General features: G+C 30.8%; 3 protein-coding genes and 1 long non-coding RNA gene across 4 annotated transcripts; all 4 read left to right on the plus strand.

The window, feature by feature from the left end:
- Window positions 1-1,572: 1,572 nt before the first annotated feature.
- On the plus strand, window positions 1,573-4,259 carry LOC100866549 (uncharacterized). The gene is made up of 9 exons (XM_086903222.1): window positions 1,573-1,713; window positions 2,172-2,291; window positions 2,366-2,483; window positions 2,823-3,084; window positions 3,220-3,336; window positions 3,434-3,524; window positions 3,764-3,909; window positions 3,988-4,120; window positions 4,194-4,259. The coding sequence occupies exons 1-9, from the start codon at window positions 1,573-1,575 to the stop codon at window positions 4,242-4,244; spliced, it is 1,179 nt and encodes a 392-aa protein (XP_086759348.1). The 3' UTR covers window positions 4,245-4,259.
- An 848-nt stretch (window positions 4,260-5,107) lies between these two features.
- On the plus strand, window positions 5,108-7,650 carry LOC100866436 (uncharacterized). The gene is given in 9 exon segments (XM_086903220.1): window positions 5,108-5,268; window positions 5,270-5,302; window positions 5,510-5,629; window positions 5,706-5,823; window positions 6,123-6,384; window positions 6,731-6,851; window positions 7,154-7,299; window positions 7,386-7,518; window positions 7,600-7,650. Coding segments are annotated over 9 exon segments (1,095 nt in total). The 5' UTR covers window positions 5,108-5,157.
- Window positions 7,651-8,249: 599 nt separating this feature from the next.
- Window positions 8,250-11,356, plus strand: LOC116414682 (uncharacterized). The gene is made up of 9 exons (XM_086903218.1): window positions 8,250-8,802; window positions 9,046-9,159; window positions 9,313-9,430; window positions 9,600-9,861; window positions 9,926-10,039; window positions 10,124-10,214; window positions 10,311-10,450; window positions 10,516-10,648; window positions 10,899-11,356. Exons 1-9 carry the CDS (start codon window positions 8,659-8,661, stop codon window positions 10,956-10,958), a joined length of 1,176 nt encoding a protein of 391 aa, XP_086759344.1. The 5' UTR covers window positions 8,250-8,658; the 3' UTR covers window positions 10,959-11,356.
- A 1,435-nt stretch (window positions 11,357-12,791) lies between these two features.
- On the plus strand, window positions 12,792-13,413 carry LOC147658279 (uncharacterized). Its single transcript, XR_015290715.1, has 2 exons — window positions 12,792-13,164; window positions 13,254-13,413. It is a non-coding gene; the product is annotated as an uncharacterized LOC147658279 (long non-coding RNA).
- The last annotated feature ends 11,031 nt before the right edge of the window (window positions 13,414-24,444 follow it).

Below are 24,444 nucleotides of genomic sequence, written 5' to 3' on the forward strand. Positions count from 1 at the left end.
CACTCCGTCTTATGCAGGCTTTATGTCGGTAATTTCACTTCTTTTTTTCTTACAACATGATTTTGAATTTCAACACTTTTAACTATTGTGATATTATAGATGATCAGTTCGTCCTTCTCCTATTGCGCCGTTATATATTCACTTCAATAAATATTCTTGGATAATACTAGCATTTTACTTGAATATAAGTGTTGTAATCATATGATATTGTTGTTATACACGTGGATTTGAATAATGATATTTTGAAAATTGAATATAAATTATAAAATTTTTAAAAAATAATGTTATATCTCATAAATCCATTGATCGTTTTTCAATTAAAATAAAATTAAATAAAAAATATTTATTATTGCACTAATATAGACAATTTCTTAATTAATTTTTTTTTAAAAAGGTATTCTTGAGCAGAAAGGTATGAATGAGCAGATATATTTCTGTGTGGTATTCCATACGTTTGAGTGCGCAAAAGATCTTATTGCTGATCATGTTACAAAGTTCGACGACACATACGTTTCATATCTTAGATTTGTTCATTTCGTATCACGCAAGAGTAGGTAATTTCTTTAAATAATTGCAGCACAACAAAATTGGAAATTGATAAAAATTGCATTTCAGATGTTAAGTTCATCGTTTTATTATAGTCTGATGTACTCGAAATAAAAATCGTTGAATCGTGTTAAAATAAATAATTTTTATTGACATATATAATTGATCTGGATGAAAAATATAATCCCTTTTCATTTATTTCGTTTCTTTGTGACTCCTTTTCCAAATCGAATGTTTTCATTCCAGAGAAAAAAAAAAATATTTGTCAAATCCAATTGTTTCAAATTTAATTTTTTTTTTTTTTTTTTTTTTTTTTAGTTTTTTCACTTTTGATACATTCATAATTTATCGTACACTTAATTTTATTATCACACAAACGCAAATCTCATTGCGAAAATTTTGTCATATTATTGAGTTAATATGATTTGATGCGTATTGTTTTAAAAGGAAATGTATTACAAATTGATGAATAACAAAATTAAGAAAAAAAAATGATATTACGTTTCATAGACAACACAGAAAATACTTACTATTGCAATAATACATTTGTAAAATTTGTATGACACCATTGCTTTAAAGAATTTACATCTTACTGTTTTCCATGTTAAACTGTTTAACTATTTTTTTTTCTTTTTCTTCTTTTTTTTTTTTTCTTTTTACTTTTTGATTTATACTATAGCTCCCTAAATATTTTATAATATACTCTAACATTATAGAATTATAGAAGAAATGACGTCTTTTACGTAATTGACCAGTACAAGAATACTCTTCATTTTCAAATTATAAATAAAAATAAGGGGAAAAAAAAGAGAGAGAGAGAGAGAGAAAAAAAAATATAGAAGAACCTCTGGTGCGAACAAAATCTATCAATTTACTGTAATTTTCGCGTATTATAGTCTGTCACTGCAGATGTGACATTATGGAATTTCAAGATGGAAAAATAATAATATGAATAATTGAGTCGAGATATAGTCGAACGATTTTTCGAGTTTTACATGGCAGTTAAGAAGACTTCCGACTAAGAAGATGGACGTGTTCGACAAACAATATCGTACTTATCGTATTCTATTGAAAATCGTAGGATTATGGCCATACGATAATTCAATTTGTATATGGATTCAGAGATTATGTTTATTAACCTATTTTCTTGGCAGTATAATATTCCAGGTAACGAAAATTATGATTTTTTCTTTATTTATATAATTTCAATCTGTTTGTATTCAATTTTATAGGATTTTTATTGTTTTTTTTTTTTTTTTTTAAATATTAAGATATATCTATTCGTAATATATTGATTCATATAATACGATCTTAAATCTACTGTGATATTGTGTAAATAGGTTTTCCTATTTTATTTTAAATTATATAAAAATATTCATATTTTAAAATAATATATACACGTACAAAAGGAATAGATTAAAATCAATATGTTTCTTTTTTATTTTTATTTTTTTTTTTTTTAATGATAAATTTTTCATTTTTCTGTTTGAAATAAACTGTAACAATGTACGTAACACTCATTATATGCATGATACTGCTATGATACTTAATATATGAATCATTATATTATCGTTTAAGCCTATTAAAAAGCCTAAACATCCAAGTTTTAACAAATATATTTTTAGGTTTTGTCACTTTTAAAATCTAAAATTACATTACAAAACTTCATTCTAACATCGTCTATGACCTGTCCATTTGTCTTATTTTTATTACGATATGTAAGTTTTATGATACTTTTTCCCACGGTGAGTACAAATTAGAATTATTTTGAATTGATCTCTTTTGAAAGAATGTTTCTATGTGTTATTCTTTGACACAGATCAAAATTGTATTCAACTACATACGTGTAGAGGAATGTATAGTTCAAGATTTAATAGAAGCACAGATACGAATTAAATTTATCAATGATTCGTGTCATTTGATTAATATATTTTTCTGTAAGAAATTATTCTTATTTATGTAAATTTATTTCATAATTATATTGATCTATAATTGATATATACCAGTGATATACCACTATCATTTAATTATTAATTATTTAAATATTCAATAATTTTATATATATATATATATATTTAATATTATATAAATAGTATATTTTCTTTTTTTCATATGATCATAATACTCATAATCCGTCATATTCTTTCTATAACAAAAATATCAGAATTTTTCCTTCTTTTTGTATAACAAGAAAGATTTGTCAATAATGATATTATATTGATATTCTGGCTTAAACATCATTGAATAAGTTATTAAATAATCATTTCAAATTTTAGGGATGTCTTATGCAACTATTGCATTTTACAGTTTATATTTATTGTATCCTGTAACACTTGATCTCATAATACCTTTGAACGAATCTCGTATTCGTCTTATTTATTACTTTACAACGTTTTCTCACGATCGAATCATGTATCTCGATATTCTATGTTTCAATATTACGTTTCTTATTATACTCGCAGTATTATCCATAGCATGTACAGAAACGTTGATCGGAGTTTGCAGCTACTACATATGCATATTGTTGAAAATTATTAGGTGAGTGAATTTATCATATTGATTATATAATCAATACTTAACACATTTATAATATTTAAATTATAATGTTCACAAAAATTAATAGATCACAAATCGTATTTTATCATATGTTAATTGTGTTATAAATGTTCTTAGCTATCGAATACAAAAGATTGTTACGTATTTGGCTATGTTTAAACTCTCGTCCAAACAAATTGACTCGAAACTCGTAGAGCTGTATCGCGTAGTGGATATTCACAATCAAGCTATCGAGTTGGTAAATTAAAGTATGATTGTATTTACAAGTTCGTCTCCCAGATGAATTTATATTAATATTATAATGTTCGAAAATTTCATGTGGTAATGGAAGATTTACCAATGTCGCGATAAATGCTTCAGCGATACATTATATAATAGCTAGTCTATTAGCTGTGATCTCGTTGGCTATAAATTTGCATCGAGTAAGTATCTATATCGTAACTTTTCCTTACGCGATAATTTTAACGAAATTCATCCGATAATATATTAATTTAATCATATATGTCTAATAACAATCTTGCAAAATCTCTTAGAATTTAATGATGTAATGAAAAAGAAACGCTTCACGCATCTTACGATTGAAATCTTACAATAAATAAAGAAATAACCAATCCCAAAATGATTATACATTTAATATATTTATTTTTCTTATTTTTCACAGCTAGTAAGTGTAAGTATAATTAAGAAGGACCAATTAGAAATGTCGTTCTGTTTTATGCTTGTCACCATTCATTTGATGGTTATGTTCTTAAATAATTATAATGGTCAAATACTTATAGACAATAGCCAGCAATTGTTCGATGAATTGTAAGTTTTAATCAATTATTCATGAAATTAATTGCGATAGTTGCACGATGAAAAAAAATGTTATTATCGAATGAACAGATATGTTTCTTTGTGGTATTCGATACCGTTGAAAGCGCAAAAGATCTTATTGCTGATCATGTTACGAAGTTCAACAATATGTGCGTTTAACCTCTTTGGTTTGTTCACTCCATGCTATACAGGATTTTCGACGGTAACTTGTTTGAACAATTATGTCACCCAACATTTTAATTCAACGAAAACTGATGAAAATTTCTATATTTCAGATGTTAAGTTCGTCGTTTTCCTATTTCACTCTCATATATTCGATACAATAGAAATTATTATATGCGTTAATATAGAAATAAATAATTATTATTGATATATATATATATATATATATTATTAATAAATAGTTATCTTTTATCGTTATTCCTTCTTTCTTCATAAGTTCCTTAATTTCAAATTTTTAATTTTACAGAAGAAAAGATGTAAGATGTGTACAATTGTATCAAATCTAATTTAACAACTTTTAATTTTTTCAAACACATCAATAATTTATATTAATATTCACTTGTATTATCGAACAAATGTTGTTTTAAGAGGAATTAAAAAAAGTTAAAAAAAAATAATAATAATCGTAATTAATTTGTAGAATAATAAAATTTGCCAGTATTATTCTTCTTAAAAAGGAGAAATTTCATACAACAAAATGTATGAGAATATTTACAATTGCAACAATATATTTATAAAATTTTTGCTTCGAACAATTTACATCATGACGTTATATATTTCACTGCATTCCATGTAAGATTGTTTCACATTTCTTATTCCTTGATTTCTATTACAATTCTCTTTGAACATTTTAACACCTCAGAACTTCAGAAAAAAACATAGGAGAAACGATGTCTCAAATACGTGTGAACGACAATAGGAATACTGGTTACAAAAAAATAGAAAAGGGGAAATAAAAGAAATGTATGCAAGAAAGTATAAAGAAGAATGATAATACCAAAGTTGTAATTTTCTCGAAATCAATATTTATCGTGAAGAATCTCTTTGCAATGAGTGCAAAGAACAAAATCGATCGATTGCAGTTTACTGTAACTTTCGCGTATTATAGTTGATTATTACAAACAGATGACACCATGAAAATTCAAGATAGAAAAATAATAATGTGAGTAATACATGGAACCGAGATATAGTCGAATAATTCCTCGAATTTTACAAGATAGTCGACATCTGACCAGAATGATAGATGTGTTCGATAAACAGTATCGTATTTTTCGTATTGTATTGAAAATTGTAGGATTGTGGCCATACGATAACTCATTCTATGTATGGATTCAGAGGTTATGGTTAATTAACCTCCTTTCTTCTAAATATAATATTTCAGGTAACGAAAATCATCATTTTTTCCTATTTATATAATTTCAATATGTTTGTATATTATAGTTTTTTTTTTTTAGATTATTATTCCCTAGTTTATTGAAATAATTTATACCTGTTTCTAATGTATTGATTAATATATAATTGAATTAATATCATCATTAAAAAGCCTGAATTATTATCTTTATAATACAAACAAAATATGTATTTTTAGGTTATGTCACTTTTAAGATCTGAAATTACATTAGAAAACAGTATTTTAATATTATCTACAATCTGCCCATTTACGTTATTTCTTTTACGATATGTCGGTTCTATAGTCTTTTTTCCTACAGTGAGTAAAAATTATAATTATTTTTAATTGATACTTTATATATCAACATTTCTACATGTTATTCTATCTTTGACAGATCAAAATTGTATTCGATCATATACGTACAGAGGAAAGTATAGTTCGAGATTCAATAGAATCGCAAATACGAATGAAATTGATCGATGATTCATGTCATATAATCAACATTTTTTTATGTAAGAAATGTATTATTTGTGTGAATTTCTTTTATACAAACAATTAGTAATTATTTCCTTAGCATTGTAACCATTTAAATGTTGGAAAATATTCATATATCTATATTTATTATTACATTTCTACTATTTATATAATTATTTTGATGCATTTTATTTCTTTATAATTTATTATATTTTTTTCAATAAATATTGCTAGAATTCTTTTTTTTTTCTTTTCACAAAAAGAGATTTTTGAGTAATGATATTACAATATTCTAATTGTTTTAAACATCTTACTAAACAATCTCTCTAAATTTTAGGGATGACTTACACGACTATTACATTTTATAGTGCATGCTTATTTTATCCTGCAATATTAGATCTTATAATACCTTTGAACGAATCTCATATTCGTCTTACTTATTACTTTACAACATTTTCTCACGATCAAACTATATATCTTGATATTCTATGCTTCGATGTAACATTTATTACTACATTTGGATTGTTATCTATAACATGTTCGGAATCGATAACCGGAATTTGTACTTATTATATATGCATGCTGTTGAAAATTCTTAAGTAAGTGAAATTTTCATGTTGATCTTATATTACATGAATTAATAATCGTAAATTAATTATCAAAATAAATAGTAATCATGAATTAATATAAACATTCGTAGATTATGTCAGTTGAAATTAAATTATTAAGTTACAATTAATGTAACTTCATTTAAAACTGAGAAATTGAAATTGTGTTAATAGGAAGTCAAAACACTCTCACTCTAATCGATATTTTTCTATATCAATTTATCCACTTGTTTTTTCTTTTAAAATGAACGCTTCAAAAATACAGCTTCAAGAATATATTAATCCTGCAAACTGTAGATTAAATATAAGATAAATTTAAAAGTGTTATATGTTTCAGTTATCGAATTCAAAAAATTGTTACGTATTTGGCTACGTTTAAGCTCTCATCCGAACAAATTGACTCGAAACTCGTAGAGCTGTATCGCATAGTGGATATTCACAATCAAGCTATCGAGTTGGTGAATTAAAATATGATTGTATTTACAAGTTCGTCTTCGAGATGCTTATGTTAATATTATATTCTTAAATTTCAATGATAGATTTATCAATTTCACGGTAAGTACTGCAGGGATGCATTATATAATAGCTAATCTGCTAGTCGTGATCTCATTGGCTATAAATTTGCATCGAGTAAGTGAACATCTCTTATTTACTGCGTGTATATATATATATAAACATAATGTTTTAAATGTTCTATTTTAAAATAAGTATGTACACTTACAGTTACACTTATTTATTTTTCTCAATTTTTCTGATTTAGCTAGTAAATGCAATTTTAATTAAGAAGAACCAATTAGAAATGTTATTCTGTTTCACACTTGTTGCTATTCACTTGGCGATTATATTCGTCAATAATTATACTGGTCAAATACTCATGAACAGTAGTCAAGAATTGTTCGATGAATTGTAAGTTTGAATTCATTTATTATGTAATTGAAATTAATTATATTAATTGCGCCGGAAAAAAAAAGTTATTACCATTGAATGAACAGATGTAATTCGATGTGGTATTCCATGCCATTGAAAGCGCAAAAAATCTTATTGATGATCATGTTACAAAGTTCAACGACATATGAATTCAACATCTTAGATTTGTTCATCCCGTGCCACTCAGGATTTTCAACGGTAAATTCTTTTTTTAAATAACAACATCACATTTCAATTCGATTCAAAAATTGATGTATAAAAAATTACGGAAAATTTTAGATGTTAAGTTCGTCGTTTTCGTACTTCACCCTGATATACTCGATACAATAAAAACTATGGCTTCATATTAGAATATTGTGTTAATATCAGAAATAAACAATTATTATTGATATATGCTTGATTTGGATTTGAATGGATACTATTGTTCATTAATTTGTTTTTTTTTTTCAACATTCGCTCGGTCAAATATTCTATAAATATCAACTACTCTCGAATTGTTAATTAATTCACGCACATTTTTTGTTATTGATCATTTCGATATCATTATAATTAACTTAAAAAAAATTCCGTACGTTTATTCCTTAATCTTGGGGAGAAATAAAAATTTCATTTTCTTTTTTTTCATCATTGCTCTTATATCAGATTCAAATTTATTTCATTTAATCATTATCAATAAAAAATATTCACAACAACGACAATCTTTCAGACCAAGTGAATGAATTTTATATGGATTTATTACTTTCATTTTAAGTCAGCGCGAATAATTAAACTGTAATAATTAAACTCTTCCGCAACATTTATTGAAAAATTGTAATGTAATACTTTCAAAATTGTTACTCACAACGATCATTTTAATATTAACCATTTCTTATTGGTTCACATTATCAAATTTTCGTTGCACTCTTCTCTACTCCAGGTATATCATTTTCTACAACTACAAATACCGTTCAATTCGAGAGAGAAGAAGATCGAAACTGTTTCTATAAATGTTCATCGATGAATACGAATGACATAGCAGATAATTTTAGACATTTCTTGCACAGTGAGGAAAAACTTTTGCTGTCAATTATCGTGCTTTGATTCTCTTCTGTATTTTTTATACCATATAATTTAGTCGCTTTTTTCTTCAAAGAGAGCGAAAATTCTGCATATTATTCCGATCGAGTATACATAATGTTGTCCATAAATTTCAAAAAAATTATCTATCTCTAAGAAAATATTACAGCGATCCCTACGTAGAATTGACTCCTAATCTGATGAATAAAATATACCAACAAGGTGTAATGGAAAATCGATTCATTGGATATTGGGCAGACGAGTTTCGACTTTCATGGCAAGATGAACGTGTTCGAAAAAGATTGTTACAAATACTATCGTGTCCATATGATAATCGCCGGTATTTGGCCATACAGTGAGTCAAATCTGATCATAGTAATAAGATTCGTGATTATATTCGTGTCGATATCCTTCATAATTTTTCAGGTATGATTCATATGATGTTTAATTATTAATGGAACTTTGATAATAATTTATTTTGAAAATCGATTTGAATAATAATGATGTACAATGCATTTTTAAATTAGTAAAACTTGATATTTTTTTTTCGCGAAAAGAAAATCAAATTATAAGTAAATAAATACTGAAATATTGGTGGTATTATACAATGCTTAATTTTTTAATTTTCTTTCCATTAGGAATAAAGTTTTCATTAATCGATTCTTTCAGATAAAATCGTTGGAAAAATTTGGTTTGCTTGAAATATTTGGCATTAGTAGATTTTGTTTAGTGACATTGACATTATATATTAAATACATACTATGCATAATTTTGAAAAACGATGTAAGTCAACATAATCTGTATTGAGAGAATATTTAATTGGAATAACTTGTCTATGTCTAAAAACTTCAAACGGTAGCAATAAATTAATATAATATTTAATTATAAGTTTATTATTTAGAATATGATTTTATCGTGATATTATTTCTTATTTAGATAAAATTTGCCTTTAACTCAATATCCAATGATTGGGAAACATTTGCTCATGAGAAAGAGTTAGAAATATTGGAAGATTACGCCAAAAAACAAAAGCGAATAATTCCATTACTTTCACGTACGTTCATGATTAAAATCTTATCAAACTTATATATACTATATCACTTTTTATGCACATATTCTTCTAGTAATAATTATCAGTGATCAATTTATAATTTTTATTCTCTATGATTTTAAATCTATAAAAAAATTTTTGTATCTATTAAATGTATTATCAATAATTTCAGTATTATTTCAAATAAGCGTGGTTCTTTACGTTACAATACCAATATCTCCAATCTTTGTGGATATCATCATACCCCTGAATAAGTCTCGACATGTCTCAATAGACTTGGCACGATCATATAATGCAGAGAAGGACGAACATTTTTACCTAATTGTCATATACTACTTTTGTTTTCTGGAGAATAATATAATTTCAATATTACCAGTTGAGTTTACGCACCTTCTCCTGGCATACCATTATTGCGCATTATTTGGGATAATAAGGTAATAAAAAAATAATAAAAAATCTTGTTTTCACTGAATTTCAAAAAAAAATTCTATTTTTCAGTTATCGCATACAAAGAGCAATTGATAATGATTCGGAAAAAAATATTGCGAATGTTGAAATTGATCGAACTTATAGGAAAATTTGCGATGCAATGGAAACTTATACACGTATCGAGTCGGTATTAATATTAATATCGCAGATAAAATAAATTTCAGAAGCTAAAGACATAGATCTAACCTAAAATTTTCATTATTTAAGCGTGTGCAATGTCCTATTGAAAAAGTTGTCGATAATGAATTGCATCATCAATCTGATAATCGCATTTTCTTTAGCCACTTATATGATATTAGTGAGTACTTCTTAATTAATACATTATAGAATGTATTTTGTTAGTCTAATTAATTTTAACACATCTCAATTATTGCAAATCTACTCTACATCATAGTTTACTACTGCTTATTTGGATGACACGACAAACGCATTTTCATATGGTTATAGTATTTTGGTACATTTATTTTATGCGTTTATACATAACTATATCGGTCAAATCATCATGGATTATTCATTGCATCCATTCTATGAATTGTAAGTAAAATGATAATAAGAAAAAAGGAAATTTAAAAAGAAGTATGATTTTATTACGAAATTAGGTATGATACAAAATGGTACAGACAACCGCTCAAAATACAAAAATTCGTACTTCAAGGATTATTAAGAACTTCGAAACAATACGTTCAGGGTATTGGTAGTTTCTATATCATGTCTATGAGAGGTTTTTTTTCGGTGAGAAATTAGTTATGATAATTAACCGGTTATGATAATTATGATATCAATTGGTCAAGCTTTATCAAATTTTAGTTACGAAATCAACAATTTTATAATATAATTACACATAATATCTACAGTAATTGTATTACGCTAATGAATATTTTGTTAAAAAAGAAAGTTTTAATCTGTCTACTATGATAGTTTATATAACTTCATCTCGATTATAAAGGACTTAAATATGATTTAAAAAATATTTTAATTTCAGATGATCAACATATCTATATCTTTCTTCACTGTAATGTATTCGATTCAATATGATTCTTAACTGACAAGTGAACCTAACCTCTAAATATATATTTAAAATTACGTACTCACCGTTACATCGTATTGTTGATTTTAATAATTACAGTCATACAGTTGCTTTTCCTCTTTCTTTTTTTCAACTTCATGTTCAATATATATCGTATTTGAAGATCACATTATTACGATTATTACACATTTTACACGTCATGTACAAACTCACGATCGACATTATACAATTAAAGTTTACTAAGAGATTTTCACGGGAATTCTCTTCATTCACTTGACACTTTATCATTCATTTTACACAGTATGTATAAATAAAACGATATTACGAAGAAATAATAATTAAAAATCCTTTTTATTTCTTTGAAACACTTTCATCGAAACACTTCACGATGCGCACTGACAATGGCGCTTATAAATGCGCATGCGCAGTTATAGAAAACGCGGGAGAAAAGTGAAACAATGGTGAAAAACCGTCTATCCCATAAGTTTACTTAATTTACTTATGTTTGAAAATTGATTCCATTGTCATTATGACACGTCTGACGCATTCGAACTTTTTTCTTCTCTTTTTTTTCTTCGAAAAAACTAAAGAATACTATAATATCATTCAGCAACTTTTATTGGTCTGTATAATAATCGAATATTCGATTATCGAATAATAGGTTATTCAGCCATAATAACCTATCGAAGCCAACATGTTTATTCTTTTCGTAACTGTTTTTATCTTTCAGATATTTCTTTCATTGATAGATTTTTCATACTCGATATTGTGAACTGTCATATATATTTATTTTATCAATGCAAACTTGATTTTCAAGAATATAATCTGAAAAAAACTACTTCTATCATGTCCAAACTAATTGGAATTTTCTTGAAAAAATAATGAAGATACAAAAGTGGGAAAAATATGGATTAGATTAAAAATAATTATTTCATCAGAATTCAAGGTAACATATTCCATTAAACAATTTGATAATTATTACAAACATTATAAGTGTACAACAAAGTAATAATTTATTCTTGATTTTCAAATTTCATTAAAATTAGATTAAAAATTATATATCATAAATTGCGTCTTCAAGAAATTGCAGGTAAAATTATAATAATTTTTAATAAACGCTACAACTTCCATTTATATATATATTTTTATACAATAAATATCAAACAGATGTTTAATACAATATAAGAACTGTATCTTTATACTTAAAATCTATTAATTATCAATAACTTTGTTCTCAGCATCAGCCACAGACAATACATATTTACTCCAATAGATCTAAAGTTTGAAGTCCATTCTGCTAATTTTTCTGCATTATTTTCAAACTTAATGTAATAATCCAAGTAGCACCTAAAATTTCAAGTTCTTCTATTGTAACATAAGAAAGAGGATTCAGAAGAGAAATCTGAAGTATTTACTCCACTAGTTTCATTGCTCATATCTTTGCCTCAATATTACCCTCAGCAATTGTCTGCGGTCATCCATATCCATAACGATAGATTGAACAGCACTGGTTTGTATACGAACTGTACGCATCCCGCTGGTGAGAATAGGGTTGCAACTTGTTGCACGTTGAAACGAGAATGAACGAATGAAACGGTGGGGACGACCATGCGTAAAACAGACGAAAGGAAAATTGGCGGCATTAAATTTCCATAATGACATGTATCTATTACACAAAGCCAAATATAACAATTATGCAATTAACTAAAAGATGAAAAATGAGATATCAATAAAATAACGTAAAAAAAAAAACTATTTTCGTGATATATGTTCGTAATTTAGTATTAATTGATATTAAATCTTTTATTCGAAAAGGAAATTCGATTAAATTCATTAGGAAAATAGCGATATGTTAAATATAATTCTTAATATTGATATCTCCTAATTACAGTTATGGAGTTATAGAAAAATCGAAGAAATTCTTATTTTCTTTAGAATTAAAAATTATTGTCTCAGAATTGAAATATATTACAGAATGCAATTAAACGTTTACAGCTTGAAATTATAATATTTCTATAATATATGTCACTTGTCACACGAAATGTCAACGTTATTACTTTTTGATTTCCATAGTGATCGGAAATATGGAAAATATTCGAGAAAAGGAAAAATTGTGAGAATATTCGATGAAGGAAGAAAAAAAGGGGAGAGAGATAGTAGGGTGTTCAGTTGTATGGCCTGTCGTTCAAACTCTTTCAAAGAATGGAAAAAGGCTTCGCAGGTAGATTCGATATTACAACGTTAATCGAATTCTTATGATCTATATTGGTCTTTGTTACAATTGTTATTAATTGTGTAACTATTTCGTAGATTGAGATACTAAAATTTAAATTTATTCGAGAAAAAGATTCCGTTTTTAATTTTACGATGAAATTAAAAATGATTGGAATTCGTTAAGCAACATAGAAGAGATCATTCATGAACACTGTAAAGCCATAAAAAGAGTAACAATAAATTTTATTAGTAAGTATTCTTTATTCTTTTTTATGATCGTGTCATAATTTTAAAGAAAATTTCAATGTCGTGTTATTATCATTCAAATTTTTATTATCTATTACACATAAATGTGTAAAATGTGAAGTATATTTTCTTTTGTTTCGATTAAAAAGAATTTAACAAGCAACAAAATATTGGAAACATATACTTACATATATTTTATTATTCTTCGTTTAAGGTAAAACGCACATTTATTCATAAATTGATATTTTTGTTCCATCGCGTAAACATTTTTTGCAACTACATCTATCTCTTCGCAATTTTCATTTACAATAAAATCATTTTATGTTATCATTATGAACAATTATAAAAACTCTTTCAATATAAAACAAATATATTCATATATTTATTTACAAACTTTCAATGGTTTGCTATTCAGAAATTCAATATTCCAAACATTGGTCACGATATAAAGACTGTGCACAATCTTGATTGATCAAAAAAGAAAAACGGATATCAAAGTACAAAAGTGTCCCAACTCGTGAATAGAAATGAACTTCTTTGAAAGTTTAGTTACCGCTAAGGCTGATGATATTCGCCTTCGATCGATCCCATCCAAGATTATTTTCTCAAGGGAACAATCCAATTTTTTTTTTTTCTTTCTCCTTCTTCTGGAACCAAGTTTGGACAACGACTACCAATACCTTTTTTACGGAACACGCGTTTCCTATATACACGATATCCATCAGTCGAATCTATTAACTCGATCGAATAAACCGAATCAATCCAAAGATCTTTTTCTTCCTATAAAAATTAGAACGATAATTTATAAAAAGATACAATTTACGAAACCTTGGAAGGAGGGGGGCTTGAAAGAAACCGCGATTTCTTTAGAATCTGTCTCGATAAGAGATCAAAACGTCTCGAGGCGTCGCGATCGATCGGGCAAAAAGGGCAGAGATCGCCACGGAATCCGGGCGGAATACGCGAGAAACCAAGATGAGCACGCAGCGGCGTGAAATTACAAGCGTCTGGCACCGTCAACCTCGTACGATCCCCGACGAAATAGGGAAGCAATTGGCGGGAAACGAAGCGTGAAGCGTCTGCTCGGTAATCAGCTAGCCGAGCATCTCGCGACCGAGATCGGCGAGAGATCACACGGTCCATTTGGAGAGCGGCGTGTGGATCATCGAGAAGGGAAAGAAAGATGAAAAGAGAGAAAGAGAAAAGAGGAAAAGGATGAGAAATGGATGGATCGAACGAGCGACTAAGAACTGCTACCTGAATCTAACCTCTTATCTAAAGTGCTGGCTGGTAATGTCTCTATCCGCCATATTGTCGGCAATGCCCTTCTTCCTTTCGCCTGTTTCCTATTATCGCTCGAGGCGGCAACTTGGTTTCCACGATGGTTTCCAAGCGCCGTGGAAATTATTCCAAGTCTCGTCGCTTTGCGTACCTCGGGAAATCTTCTTGCGATCGGTGGAACGTAACCCATGTTGATCTTGCTGCTTGTTCCGATTTCGAGGCTCGCTTTTATGGAGCACAAGGAAACGAGTTCATTTCGAATTGCTTCTAAATCCAATAATTTGTCGTTGGTCAATGATATATCATATATCTGCCTCTGAAATGCTATATTACTATCGTATAGTAATATAATATAGATATCGGTATTCCACTACGTGTATAATCATTTCGTGTCGAATCGATATTACTTTTAATAAAAATAACGTGGAAAGGGAAATTGATCGAATATCGTTAAATTCTTTAAAATAAGATATATATATTATAGCATAATAGGCCACATAATAATAAAATTAGAAACATCAGAATCGTGATAAAAAAAATTCGCATTCTATTCTTCCAGAACGAATATCATCCTTTAATTAAATTGAAAAGGAATTTCGCATAAAAATGGGTAATCCATCGATCCCTAATAACCATCATTCCTCCATAATCCACGCTTTCATGTTTCTCGCGGCAGAAGTTCGCGGTCAAATTCACCAACCTCCGGATCCAATTATACCGCGACGGATTAACATGTCCCGCATTAACATCTCTAACGTCGGCTCGAAAACAATCCCGTTTATTAAGAGGAAACCGGGTGCAATGCGCGTTACACCGCGCCATTCTTCCTTCTCTCTTCATTTACCACGTTCCGCTTAACAACACGGCCATAATCATCAATCTCGTTCGTTTTCTCCTTTCTTCTCTCTCTTGAAAAAAAAAAAGAATTCCATTGAATCCGCGACGCCCTATTCAATCCCTTTTGTCTTTATTATCCACTGGACGAGGATATTCGGATCGATATTCTGATATTTGATTTTTGGTACGAAAAACAAGGGGCGAGAAAGAAAAAGTAAATTTCACGAGAGTAATAATAAATAAATTTATACAAGTTTGTCTCTGGTGGGAAAGATAAAAAGAATACTCGTTCTCCTTTACTCCGTGTAAAGCGTGATATCGATATTTTCATACTTGTATATATATATATATTCCCTACACGTTTCAGTTTATCGACTCTCCACGTAGAACGACACCAACAACCTATTATTATCTCCAAACCCGCCATCTACTTATATATACACACGAATCTATCGATATAGATCCGCCATACATTGGTTCTTCCAATGTGAAGAAATGACGATTCAATTTCTCCACAACTGTTATCGTTTCAAAGGAACTATAAAAAGTGAGAGGAACGAATGAATGGATGGATTAATTTCGAGCTAATCTCGTAAGGAAACAATGTTAACGGAAGTGTGTATCTCATTCTCGATATATAAAAAGCGTGCCGCGACGAGATAGGGCGCGGAGCTCATTTTCCTGTAAACCACTTTCATCGCCAACTCCCCCCCTCGAAAGGGTGCAGATACACAGTAATCCTCGAGAAATACTTATCGAGGATTGATCCAAAAGAAAGAGGAAAAATGTGAAAAAGAATTGTAAAACATGTGTCTCCATATCGTTTCAATTATTAATTATGAAAAAGAATATCTTCATCCATATTTAAATGTAAATCTTTTCTAATTTAAATGAATGCTGTTAGGCTATTAATAAACCGAATGATGAACCGAAATTTCAACCTGTTCGAAACGACGTTTCAAATGTATACCGCAAGTGCATTAACACGTGTACGCGTGGAACAATGGGGGTTTGAGAAGAAGAGTCGGGAAAGTGGAGCATGCGAAACTTGTTACTCACGAAATCGCTTCCGTGACTATCTGCAGGGGTGTAGTGCGGGCAAGTGGCTGGAAATCACGCGAATAGTATCGTGAACGATGCCAATCTCTGCTAATCATATCCACGATGATGCGCTTTCAAGTGGATCCTTTCTTCCGTTCTCTATCGAAGAATCTTTATTTGAAACTTTTTTGTTGAAGAATGAACTGTAGATGATTTCCTGAAGGATTATTTTTATCAATATTGCGGAGATTGAGATGAAGGAGTACAACGATTCGTGTTCATTTTTAATATTGGTAATTTTTTGGGAGGTGATTAAAATTATCATAGATTGAATAAGAAAAATTAGAGTCTATATGTTGGATATTTATTAATACAAAGAAATTGTCAAAGGTTGTTGTTTGATAATTTGAAAGATCTCTGAAAACGTATCAATATTCGAATAATTTTCTTAATCGATTCAATAGGATGATAATAATGGCTGTATATGAACGATCACTTCTTGATATATCATCAGATTGTTCAATTCGGAGGTAAGAGCCAGATTTTTCGAGTAGCCAAGCTTGAAACTTTATTAAGAAGCTCGAATTTCTTCGAAAAAGGAGCAAATGCACGGTTATTACACCTAAATATATCTCCGCTTCCTCTCCGAGGATGCTTGGCCCCCTTTCTTTCTTTTCTTTTTTTCTACTACTTTTTTTGTTTTAATACACTATTATTGCCTGCTCGTTATTGCCACACGATGCAATATCAAGCCGCCTCATATAAACCGCTCCTCTTCCAAGCCACTTTCACGATACGAAATTAATTCCACGCCAGATTTAAACTTCGGTCCCCATGCTTTATTGCATCGACATGCACACGACTCAATTTCTCTTTTTGACACTTGCTTATTCGACCTTATTAAATTCCAATAGTTTGTTCCAGTTTGCATCCGATTTTCTATCCGAAATAACAAATTTTCCAAGAAATATCACAATGATTTGGAATAAAATTTACTTATCATCGAAACTCTTTCGTCAAAACTAAATTTTTACCTTTAGTATTTTCTCCTCTCCTCTTTTTTTTTTTTTATTATTTCTAGCACAAATTCAAAATTCACTCACATTCACACAGCCAATCATTCTCAGTTTCTTCTTCCAAATTGATTTCCACGAACCACAACGCGACGATTTTCCTCGTCGATTGCTCGTCGAGGAAATTAAGGATCTCCTCACGTATATCTCATAGTTAAGCCACCATTCGAGGGTGCAATATTGGCCAAGGACCAATTTTCGACCCCCATTCTTCTCAAAGAATCGTGGTCATCGACTTGATCTCGAAGGCCCACGAAGAACGCGCGTTCTTTAGACAACGAGGGTGCAATAATCATCGCAGTTCCATTTTACTATCCATGAGTCGGTAGTTGAGCTCGTTCAGAGGAACGAATAAGAGAAGTGGTGGAAAAATCTCGCTTCCTTGCAACTTTCTTTCTGGGAATTAGGCAGATATGTTTCGAGGCTGCTGTTTCGGAGGATCGTTAAATGAAAATGCAGTTTGCCTTTTATTTTTTTACTGGGTCAGAATTTGAATTCTCGTAAGAAGAATCTCGGAAGAATTAAAAAGAAATAGAGGGAGATTGTTGGAAAAACTTTTCTTCCTTGGAAAAAATGACCAATATTAACGATCATGTTTTTTCTGAGTAAGAATTTAATACAAATGTGTTTTTAAAAATATAAATGAAAATATTTTCTTCTTTCTTTGTTAAAAAAAAAAAAAGGTACGAGATAAAATTTTACATAATCGGGACAATACATCCTGTCCGTGAGTAGGAATGAAAGGTAACTCGAATAATTCCATAGTAACGTACTTAACACGAACAATGCTATATTCCACGTTGTGTATCGCGTTACAAGCCATGCCGTGAGGAACAGCCTTAAACAGCATTGTTGTAAACTAAAACCGTTCACGGTCTCGTACGTAACTCGTGAATGAGAAGATTAAAAAGTGGAAGACGCGATGATAACAGGATTACCTTCTTTCCCCTTGTATTCCTCTATCCATTCTCATGCAAACCCTGGTTATCATCGCTGAAATAACTAGAATTCCAGTTGGTTATTCTCGATTACGGTTACTTCACCTCTACCGATCTTGATTAAGATTTGTTTCCGAAAGGGGACGATAGAGAATACTGCGAATATATGAGGAAAAAGTGAGTTTAATTTGAATTCTCGGGTTGGAGAGCTGGTTGAAGCCAATTTGATTTAAGAAGAAAAAAAAGAAAAAAGGAGGAAATTTTAATCGAAAGGGGGAAAAAATAAGATGGAGATTTAAATGCTTCGAGATGTTTTTGAATCAAGAGTCGAGAGAGAGTGTTTGAAGATTATACAGTTTCACTCTTCTCTGGTAAAAGAAACTCTGGTGAAAATTTCGAAATTTCAAATATTTATCCGAAGAAATTATGAAACAAAGTGCAAGAAGTATCTTATTATCGTCGAAAAAAATTATTATTACTATTCATTTGATACGATTTGTTTGAATTGACAGACTTGTTAGATTTTATCCCGATTTATTCCGACAAACTTTTTTATTTTAAATAAAAGAAAATTTTCGCTTTAAGTGTGAATCGCAATAAAGCGTCAAACGTCGAAACAAAGTTAAAAAATTTCAAAGAAAGAGACAGAGTTACGCGTTCCCTTCCTTTCGATTGGAACGAAATGAAACGTGGAATAAACGTGGAAGGGGAAACCGTTCGATCGGTACACGAGGCATAGGATCGATCGACGTAACACCGTTCGAAATATATTAATTGGAACGAAGTTTTGGGAGGGATTTCGAAACTGGTCTCCGCCACGAATTCATCCAAAGGGAAGTCTTTTTTTTCTTCTTTTTTTTCCCTTTTAAATTTACACCGGGCGTGTCGCTCGAAGGTTTTGGAATTGAATCGAAGTAATTGAAAAGTTGTCGTGCCCTCTCTGTGCTTTATTGCTTTTTAATTGGCAAATGGAAGAAGGATGCGATGTTGCACGCCGCATCCTGCGTGATAACTTTGTTGCGTGTAACACTTCGAGTCGAGTTTCGTAGAAATTTATCCTCTAATTATATCCTTGGAGATTGTTGAATCGATATCGAAAATGCATTCGAAATATTGAACAACACGAAGAAACTATCTCGATATAAGTTGTTGAAAAAAATATTATCCGAATATTTCGAATTTTTTAATTAATAATATTTATAACACATTTGTTTTATTTTATAGATAATGGTATATCGAAATATATTGGAATTCTGCACCTCGTTTTAAGTTTTTAAAATAAAATTGAAGAATCTTGTGCACGCTGTTGGATCTATTTTTTTTTTTTTTTTTTTTTTCATTAATTTTTGGGATTAAACGCGAAAGATTCGTGAGGACAAGGCATCGAGACAAATTATCGAGATATCATTATCGAATAGAAATCTCGACTGTCGATCGAGATGGGGTCTGACGTTTTAATTAAAAGTTCCTTTCGACGGAGCGTGAAATGTTTCCTGCGAATCGACAGTTACCTGTCGACAATAAAAGAAATCGAGGAAATCGAGCGAGGTAATCGACGATATAACTTTTCGATATCGTATCCGGGGCTCGTAGTCCCCTTTCGAAATATTAAACAGAAATAATAATTAGACTTTAACTCTTTGACAGTTTGTCAAGTATATTATAGAGATTTATCACTGAGAGAGAGAGAGAGAGAGAGAAGAGAGATTCGACCTTTCAGAATTGCAGCGTGTAATACAACTACAAATAATATAATTACAGAATAATTTTCTGATTATTATTATTATTATTATTATTATTAGCTCGTTTAATTTAAGTTATAGATTCGTAAAATTTATTATATTTCAGCAATCGTGAGCGCGAAGATCGAAAGTAATCTATAAAGAATCGTGCCACATTAATCGAGAAGACAGCGAAGAAATTCCACGTACCAATTAATTAACTTTCCCCCACTGGGCGAGCCTCGTAAATCAAACGCAATACCCTCGATCAGGCGAAAGAGAAAGAGTAGAAAGAGTCATAAAATCCAGATGAAACAAAGGTTTCTCTTCTCGAAACAATACTTAGACGTATAATAAAAAAATAATTGTTCCTTTCTTTAAAAAGGAGAGACCTCTGAATCCTTTTTATTTTTATTATTTTTTTTTTTTTCAGATCTGTGTAACCCAAAACTTATGAAAAATAGATATACATCTTTTTCCCGCCCCACAAAAATCAAGAAAAAATTCTTCCCCTTTTTGCCCCAAATTCGCGGAACGATAAAAAGAAGAGTTTCTTTTGAATAAAAAAATCAGGTTAAAGGTCAAACTCGTCTCTCCTTTCAACGAAGCGCAGGGTTAATAAGAAGGTTGCCCTATTAGGTCCTAAGTAAACGAGTTAATCCGACACACCTGTCGAACCGGAAAGCGTAGCAACGTGTAGCAACATCCGATAGACGGGCTACGTCGAATCCTTTTAACTTAACGACCTCATAAACCAGCCGTCTGCTTGTTACCGTATCGAGCTTTTTCCCCTCCTCCTCCTCCTCCTCCTACATGCTCCTTCCCCCCCCCTCCCCTCCCTTTCCAATTTTCTCTTTTCACCCTCATACGTATCCTCTTTTCATACGTAAAATATACGCGACTGATCGATACATCGTTACTCGAGTCGCGTTTTAATCGATCGATCACTTTTAACTCGAAATACACTGATATATACCGATTTCTTTTTTTAATAGAGAGTCGTCGATTTTCTTTCCATAGTCGCGCTATACAAGATTGTGTTATTATATCATCTCGTTTCGATCGTTTATACGCCTGTCAAGTATCGATTTAAGTGAGAGAGAGAGAGAGAGAGAGAGAGAGAGAGAGAGAGAGAGAGAGAGAGAGAGAGAAGAGAGAGAGAGAAATTGCAGCAGCATATATTTCTTATTTTGCGTGACAAGTAACGGAGTAAGATTAGACGATGAAATTGTTAATGATGGATAATTTCTAATTTCTCCAATCGTCTCGATATTATCCTTTTTCTTTCGTTCTCATTCATTTAAGTTCCACAAGTTAATTTTGAAGAAAATTGGACAATGTTTGCCGCGATGATGAGTAAGACGAAGGGAATATTTCAAAATTGTGCCGAAACGAAATTCTTTTGTCTTTCTTACGTAATAAATCCTTTTTCTTCATATGGAAAATTTTTAAATCGCTGGAAAAGATTAAAAACAAGATTCCCCCTTAAATAAAAAAGAACAAAAAAAAGGAAATGTGTGTTTCGAGAGAAGGAGCAGGATAATATAAAGAGAGAAAGAGAGAGAGAGAGAGAGCCTCGTCGAAGCCGCGTATATAAGGGAATTGAATGTTCCGATTACGAGGAACGATCGGCGGCTTGACGTACGTGCGTTACGAGAGCGATTACGTCTTTCTCGTTGATGGCACACCTCTGCGCATCTCGCGTATTAGGATAAACTGGCGCGATTACGACAGGTGGAGCCGGCCGTATTTTGCAATTTTCCTGTCGGGTGCACGACCGGGCCCGAGATGCGGCAAATTGCAGCCGCGGCTATTTATGACCATCGTACGCGCATTTCGTTGCATCACGCCACTTGAGACGGCTCGAACTGCGGCCAAGGAGGAGCACAGTGACTCTCATATCCCCGTGTATATAACAAACGTACATCGTGGAGTGGATTTTAAGCGAGGCGGATAGACGATCTTGGATAGAAATGATTGCTTCTTCATTCACCTGATTTCAATATATTTTCAATCGAGGCAAATTAAGGGAGAAGAATTTGGATTTGAAATAAAAGTTCCGTTCATTTTTTCCTTATTTTTTTTAGAATAACAATTCTATCGTTCGATTTCTGAAAAACTTGAACTCGATGATGATTTAATGTTAAGAGAAAGAAAAATCGAAAAGAAAATAATGGAATTCGCTCCCTGATTGATCTTAATTCACTTGTACATTGGATTTTAAGCGAGACGGATCGATCTTGGATAGAAATGATTGGTTCCTCATTTCAGGAAGGGTGTCAGATGATTTCGTAAATTTTATCGTTCAGATTTCTGAAAAATTAAAGTCGATGATGATTTAATGTTAGAAGAGAAAGAAAAATCGAAAAGAAAATAATGGAATTCGGTTTCTGATCGATCGATGCATCGATCTTAATTCACTCGTAAAACAAATAATGAAATGTTTGATGGATGAATAACGATGAGGACGAGTTTCGAGTGTAATAGAATAGCGAGTATTTGCCTGGGCGATCGGCTACCAAACCTTTTATCACTATGTCAAGTGAAGCGAACGCCAATTAACCGTGTTCTTCTTTCGGTTGAAAATGAGAGAAGGAAAGGAACGATCCACCTGTTGTAAACGCGACGCGTTATTATCCCCTCATCTGTTTCCGATGCTATCTTCATGCTCTTGTTAATTAACACCTATGCCTCGCTGATTGTAGCCCCCGGCTAAAAACGAGATCGCATTCACACGAAGATCTATCGAGATCGCCAACCTGAGAAGCTGAGAGAAACGTTCATAAACGCCTCTTTACTCGTAAATATTTCTCTCCACCTTTTGCCAAATTCCATTTCAATTCGAACGGAATTCCATTGTCGCAATTGTTACAAAGATTTAAATTCGAACATTTCGTTGGATTTTAAGTTTCGTCCAATATTTCTAGAAGAATTTATCCATCTGTCGATCGAAATATTCAAATTGTAAATTCTAAATTCTCTGCTTTTTCGAAAGAAAAATTATAAAACGACGACTTTAAGGATCTATAAACGAAATTATTCTCGCATAATAATAATTTTCTAACGATACAATTATATTTATATCTCTAAATAAAAACCAATTTTCTTAAAATTCCAAAATTCCAAGAATTCATAGACACCCAATTTAATTCGATTTGATAATTTGTAGCCTTAAAAAATTATTTCTAATCGCCACTTAATCGACGAAAGGAATTCGAAGCGACGAGATCGAGCTCGCAGATTGAAAGACGGTTGCAAAGAGAGAGAGAGAGAGAGAGCAAAACAACTGATAGACAGTTGAGAGAATAACTTCATAACTAATAATAATCTTAGCTGATTAAACGGAGAAACTTAATCACCGAATTTTCTGCACAAATATGTATATATATATATATATATGTACGCAACTTGTTCGTACGAAACTTTAAATCTCGCGTGTTTATCCTCCTCCGTTTATACGGGAATCGTCGAAATTGCATTCCTGCGAGGAAATGATACGATCGAGCGAACAACACGCGTACAAACTTGCCAACTCGTTCGCGAAACCGTACAATTGTACAGCTTGAACGTTTGAGATTGTTTGTCAGAGTTGGACGAATTATTGGAAATGTCTGTGACGTTGATTAATCAACGATGAAGAGAGAAAAATTATTGGATATAATATATTGGAATGTAAGAAATGTTTTTTACGATCGTTGGTAATTTCTTATTTTTTAACGTTCTTAAAGAGAGTCGAGAATCTTAAGTTGATCCGATCTTCTCTCGAATTGGTAAAAAGAGAAAAAGTATTTTTTGTTCATTCTTATTAAATTCCTTTCACCGTGAGAAAATTTCTTGGGATTCGAATATCTGATTATTCGATTGTATTTTTCCAAATACTTTCTCTCCAATGATTAAATACAGAAGTTTCGATAAAACGAAATAGAAAATTAACTTTCCAAGATCCCATTCTACCGGTGTAATTCTATAATTCGATAAGCGTAACGTCGTTTTCTTCTTCGCGAAGGTATGTTAATTGGTATTAATTAGAAGTTAGCTGTAAGGAAACAGCGTAATTCTAATTGAGACGCTTCCTCGCATAAGCCTTTGCATTGCGGACGCGTTTCGCATAATGAAACAAAAAGAAAAAGCGCACGTTTTAAATTAGTTT

The sequence above is a fragment of the Apis florea genome, unplaced genomic scaffold, assembly GCF_048593485.1.
Source record: "Apis florea isolate Af1SG1 unplaced genomic scaffold, ASM4859348v1 contig_2291_pilon, whole genome shotgun sequence".
In the NCBI taxonomy this organism is placed as follows: Eukaryota; Metazoa; Arthropoda; class Insecta; order Hymenoptera; family Apidae; genus Apis; species Apis florea.

What these genes read in the sequence shown, in the direction of transcription:
- LOC100866549 (XM_086903222.1), top strand. Translation starts at nt 1,573, where the DNA reads ATGGACGTGTTCGACAAACAATATCGTACTTATCGTATTCTATTGAAA. An exon ending in TTATGATACTTTTTCCCACG is followed by an intron (nt 2,292 to 2,365) that starts GTGAGTACAAAT and finishes TCTTTGACACAG; the next exon opens with ATCAAAATTGTATTCAACTA. An exon ending in TGGCTATAAATTTGCATCGA is followed by an intron (nt 3,525 to 3,763) that starts GTAAGTATCTAT and finishes TATTTTTCACAG; the next exon opens with CTAGTAAGTGTAAGTATAAT.
- LOC116414682 (XM_086903218.1), top strand. Translation starts at nt 8,659, where the DNA reads ATGAACGTGTTCGAAAAAGATTGTTACAAATACTATCGTGTCCATATG. An exon ending in AATAATTCCATTACTTTCAC is followed by an intron (nt 9,431 to 9,599) that starts GTACGTTCATGA and finishes CAATAATTTCAG; the next exon opens with TATTATTTCAAATAAGCGTG. An exon ending in TTGCATCCATTCTATGAATT is followed by an intron (nt 10,451 to 10,515) that starts GTAAGTAAAATG and finishes TTACGAAATTAG; the next exon opens with GTATGATACAAAATGGTACA.